This window comes from Cynara cardunculus, assembly GCF_001531365.2.
Source record: "Cynara cardunculus var. scolymus isolate 2C chromosome LG 12, CcrdV1, whole genome shotgun sequence".
NCBI classification, from domain to species: Eukaryota; Viridiplantae; Streptophyta; class Magnoliopsida; order Asterales; family Asteraceae; genus Cynara; species Cynara cardunculus.
In genome coordinates this window covers 5,367,953-5,371,920 of record NC_037539.1, presented here as the reverse complement: position 1 = coordinate 5,371,920, position 3,968 = coordinate 5,367,953, and the positions used below count along the sequence as shown (strand labels likewise).

General features: G+C 32.5%; 1 protein-coding gene across 1 annotated transcript; it reads right to left on the bottom strand.

Moving 5' to 3' along the window:
• Nucleotides 1-1,083: 1,083 nt before the first annotated feature.
• LOC112522966 (anthranilate N-benzoyltransferase protein 1-like) lies at nucleotides 1,084-2,927 on the bottom strand. Its single transcript, XM_025132342.1, has 3 exons — nucleotides 2,467-2,927; nucleotides 1,729-2,286; nucleotides 1,084-1,617 (listed from the first exon to the last, which is right to left on the bottom strand). Exons 1-3 carry the CDS (start codon nucleotides 2,881-2,883, stop codon nucleotides 1,210-1,212), a joined length of 1,383 nt encoding a protein of 460 aa, XP_024988110.1. The 5' UTR covers nucleotides 2,884-2,927; the 3' UTR covers nucleotides 1,084-1,209.
• Between the last annotated feature and the right edge of the window lie 1,041 nt (nucleotides 2,928-3,968).

Sequence of the window (3,968 nt, the reverse complement as noted above, 5' to 3'; positions counted from 1 at the left end):
TATTTTATTTAGTTATTAATTATAGTTTTTGAAAAACTACTAACTAATTATGATATGTGAGGTTAACCAATTTTATTTATATTATATATAATGGTTATTAAAATCATCATTTAATATAGATATTTTCTAAAATATGTATTTGGTTATTAAGTTTTAAAAATGTTCTTTTTTATCATTTTATATTTCTCAACCATTTTATCATCTAGTTTTTTTCAAACATATTTTTGTTTATCGTTAGCTTATCAGCTAATTTTTTTCAAACATATTTTTGTTTATCGTTAGCTTATCAGCTAGTTTGGAAAACATAGCCTTAATCATTCATAATAAAAAAAAATTAATAATTTTTTCATTCAAAAAAATAGTTCAAGAACTTGATCATTTAAAAAGAAAAAATTTATAGTTTTTCATTTAGAAAAATAGTTTAAGAACTTAATAATTCAAAATAAGAAAATTGGTTGGGTTTTTTAAAAGTTTCTTATTTTCTACTTAAAAACTCGACTGAAATTAGGTTCGAATGCAAAGCTAGGGTTAACACTTTACTTTGTGTAAGTTATATACTAAGGGGTTGTTTACCCAAATGTTTACCCGGTAAGTGCTTACCTATAGGAATGAACACTATAATTTATTTTGATGAGTAAGATTTTATTACATCAAAACGTATTGAATTTAATAATTTACTGGGTAAGAGTTGTAATCTTCACTTACCGGGTAAGTCTCTCCATCCTTCTCAATGCTTTTACCGGGTAAGATTCTTAGCTCTTGTCATGTTTATCCGATAAGGAAATTTATTCGGTAAACACTTACCAAGTAAGCGTTTAGTAAACGGCCTCTAAATATGTTATCGAACTTATTTCATTGGTTTTTTGGCCTATAATTACAAATGTTGGCTGTATTGAGAATGCTTACTCGTCTTTAACAAAAGAATTGGTTTGCTACGTGGGTTTAATTTTATATTATTTAAATAAATAAAAATATTATAAATCAATTAGTTTTTATTCAAAAATTGATCTAAACGTACTCAATTTGTTTTTCATTAATTACTTAAAAAATAAAAATAAAATAGCTCCACAACTAAGGGCAATATTCATAAACATACTTTTAAATTAATTTGAATAAATACAAATAATACGTACCAAACTTAGTTACACAACAACATTATAAGCAAACAAAATTATACAGTTTTTTTGGAAATTAGAAACATAATATGTATCAAATCTTAAGGTAATCAACATTCAAGGGTTTGAACACGTGACTAGCATGTGCCTCGATGAAGTTCAAGTGTTTCAATGGCACATGCATATAGACGACCCAATCCTCATTGTTGATCGGACTGCCCATTGTCATCACGAAACAGTCCTTCCTTTCAGATGGGACATGGCATGATCCGAAAGCCAACTTACCCCACCCAAAATCCATCTCGTCCATGGTATGGAATCTTTGTCCCGCTGACACCATCACTGACATCTCTCCTTTCGCAAACGCCTTTGAAATCAGCGGTCGTGGCCCTTGTTCTTCCACCCAATCTATCAGGTCCAAGAAATGATCTTTTCCGGTGGCAGTCTGCAAGAACTCATGAACATCCGTAGCTACATTGCTCAATGACATCTCATTCAACTCCTGAAATGTCGAAAAGAGAGAATTAGGGTTAAACATAATCATCTATCTCTTCTTTTGCGGGTTTAGGGTTTGATTAGTTTTTAGGGTTTTACCCTTGAATAAACTTATCACCTGTGACTTTTTCGTCCCATAGGGCATAGATAAAACATTGCCAAAGTGAGAATCCATTAGTTTTTCTTTCTCTTCTCCATCGCCCTCGCTCAACCTTCTCCTTCCATCGACTGCAACGGCCACATTACACACCTCGTTGTGATTTCCGGCGTCTTCCATGCTCAATGCAAGTTTCTTCCAGAAGAAAGAGGTGAACGCCACTAGCTTCGACCTCCTACGGCCGTTTTCACTTGCCAACGACTGTAGAGTTTTAAGTTGCTCGCTCTCAATGTAGTATATGCGATTAACGAGTACATCGCCTCCTTGGTCGTGATTTTGGTCATTGTCAGGTTGGGATTGTGGTACATACGGAACAAACACATCATCAATTGATGACGAATAAATGGGTGGGGACCTTGGATTCATGTGGGACCTCGCAAAGGAGGGGATCATAGATGGGGTTTCAGATCGAGCCAAGTCTGCCCATGATGAGATAAACAGGTTAGCTGAGTACCCGTCCACTATCCGATGATCAAACTTGATCGCTATCACCATGCCTCCACATTTTAACTCTGTAACCTGCATGTTTTTTTGTGGGCAACACGCTGTTAAATCAATTGATTCTTCCTTCAGAATATCATGTTCTAGAAGGCAGTTAGAAATTAACAAAGATAACACATCACGATTACTAATTTGATCCTTAAAATTAATTAATGCATGCATGGTTAACAACTTAATATGAAATCAGTGATTAATTACCTGGGTAGCACACACCCCACGTTGTTTCTCGGGCATTAGTTTACCCTCGATGCTCTCATCTGGATTGTAGAAATTGAGTTCCTTGAGTTCTACGTCAGCAAAAGCTTGGGTGAAATCGACTCCTTGGTTGTTGCAGTGAATTTGATTCTTGCCGGCAGCACCGTTCCATGCAATATCACCGGAGACTGGGGGGTAGAGTGCGAGTGCTTGAGATAAGGAAGCTTTGAGGGTGTTTAGCATGGTGGGGAAACTCCCATAGGAGGGTTTGTTGTAGCAGAAGAAAGAGCTAACATTAAAAGGTGGGACAAGCAAGTCTAGGTTTGTAAAGGATAACCATTGGTCAGTCCATGATTCTTCTGCACTCACCACCACCTTGTCAACCACCTTCACTGAGAAACTCTGACCCTGAATACCCATATCTGCAAGAGGAAGATAGCTAGAGAGAGAGAGAGAGAGAGGGAGGTGGTGAAGTACTGATCTCTGTGAAATTAGCAGACAAAGTGTATTCCTATATATAAGAGTAGATTGGTGTCGCCATATGTCAAGTTACACATATGTTGGTAGGATATGGTCTTCAGTTCCTTCATTCATCAACAACGAAATTATTATATTATATATTTAAAGCTTGTATTACAAGATCGTAAGAAAAATCAATATCAAAAATATAAGTCGGCCGGCCCTGAAATCCATATGTAAAAGCCGGTATTACGCGTCTTCAATCGATTATGATAAATATATCTATACTATATTATAAATCATTTAATAAAACTTTTACAAATCATTTTTATGTATGAATTACTGTTTACTAGTATATATTATTTAAAATTTAAGATTATAAGTAATTTTACGTAAATACAGTTTATTAAAACTTCATTTTTAAATTTGTGTAACTAACTGCAGATAAACATAATCAAATACAGGATAAACATTTATTTTAAATATAAAAAATCTAAAATATAATTAAAATAATCAATAAGTTGTAACAGAATGTTTAATTATTATTCTTTATAAAAAATTATGTTATTAAACCAAAATTAAATTATTTTGTTATTAAATCTAAATTATGTTATAACAAAAAATTGAATAAAAGAAGTTACATGAAAAACGAGAACTGTTCGATAATTAATTTGATACTAACATCGATTTATTTTTGTCAAATTTTTATGATATCTTCAAATTTATATTTCATTCAAAAATAAAAACATTATTGTTTTCGTAAAACCACATAAAATCGTATTATATCAATAAAGACAAAATACAAAAATTAAACATTAAAATCGAGATTTATCTCGCGATATTGCGCGAGTACCCTTCTAATATATATATGTATATATATATATATATATATATATATACGGGAGCGATCAAATGCAAACCACTCAATTTGTACAAACCGTGCAAATCTCATTCAACCAATCATAATTTTTCATTTTGTTCATTTTTTTGTAATTATGAGAGATTGATTAATCATTTTTATTGTGGAGGGTGTTAATCATAGATAT

Excerpts from the sequence above, each read along its gene's own strand:
- LOC112522966 (XM_025132342.1), bottom strand. The coding sequence starts at position 2,883 with ATGGGTATTCAGGGTCAGAGTTTCTCAGTGAAGGTGGTTGACAAGGTG. Across the intron at positions 2,287-2,466 it reads GTGGGGTGTGTGCTACCCAG|GTTACAGAGTTAAAATGTGG; the intron begins GTAATTAATCAC and ends AAAAACATGCAG. Across the intron at positions 1,618-1,728 it reads ATGGGACGAAAAAGTCACAG|GAGTTGAATGAGATGTCATT; the intron begins GTGATAAGTTTA and ends TCGACATTTCAG.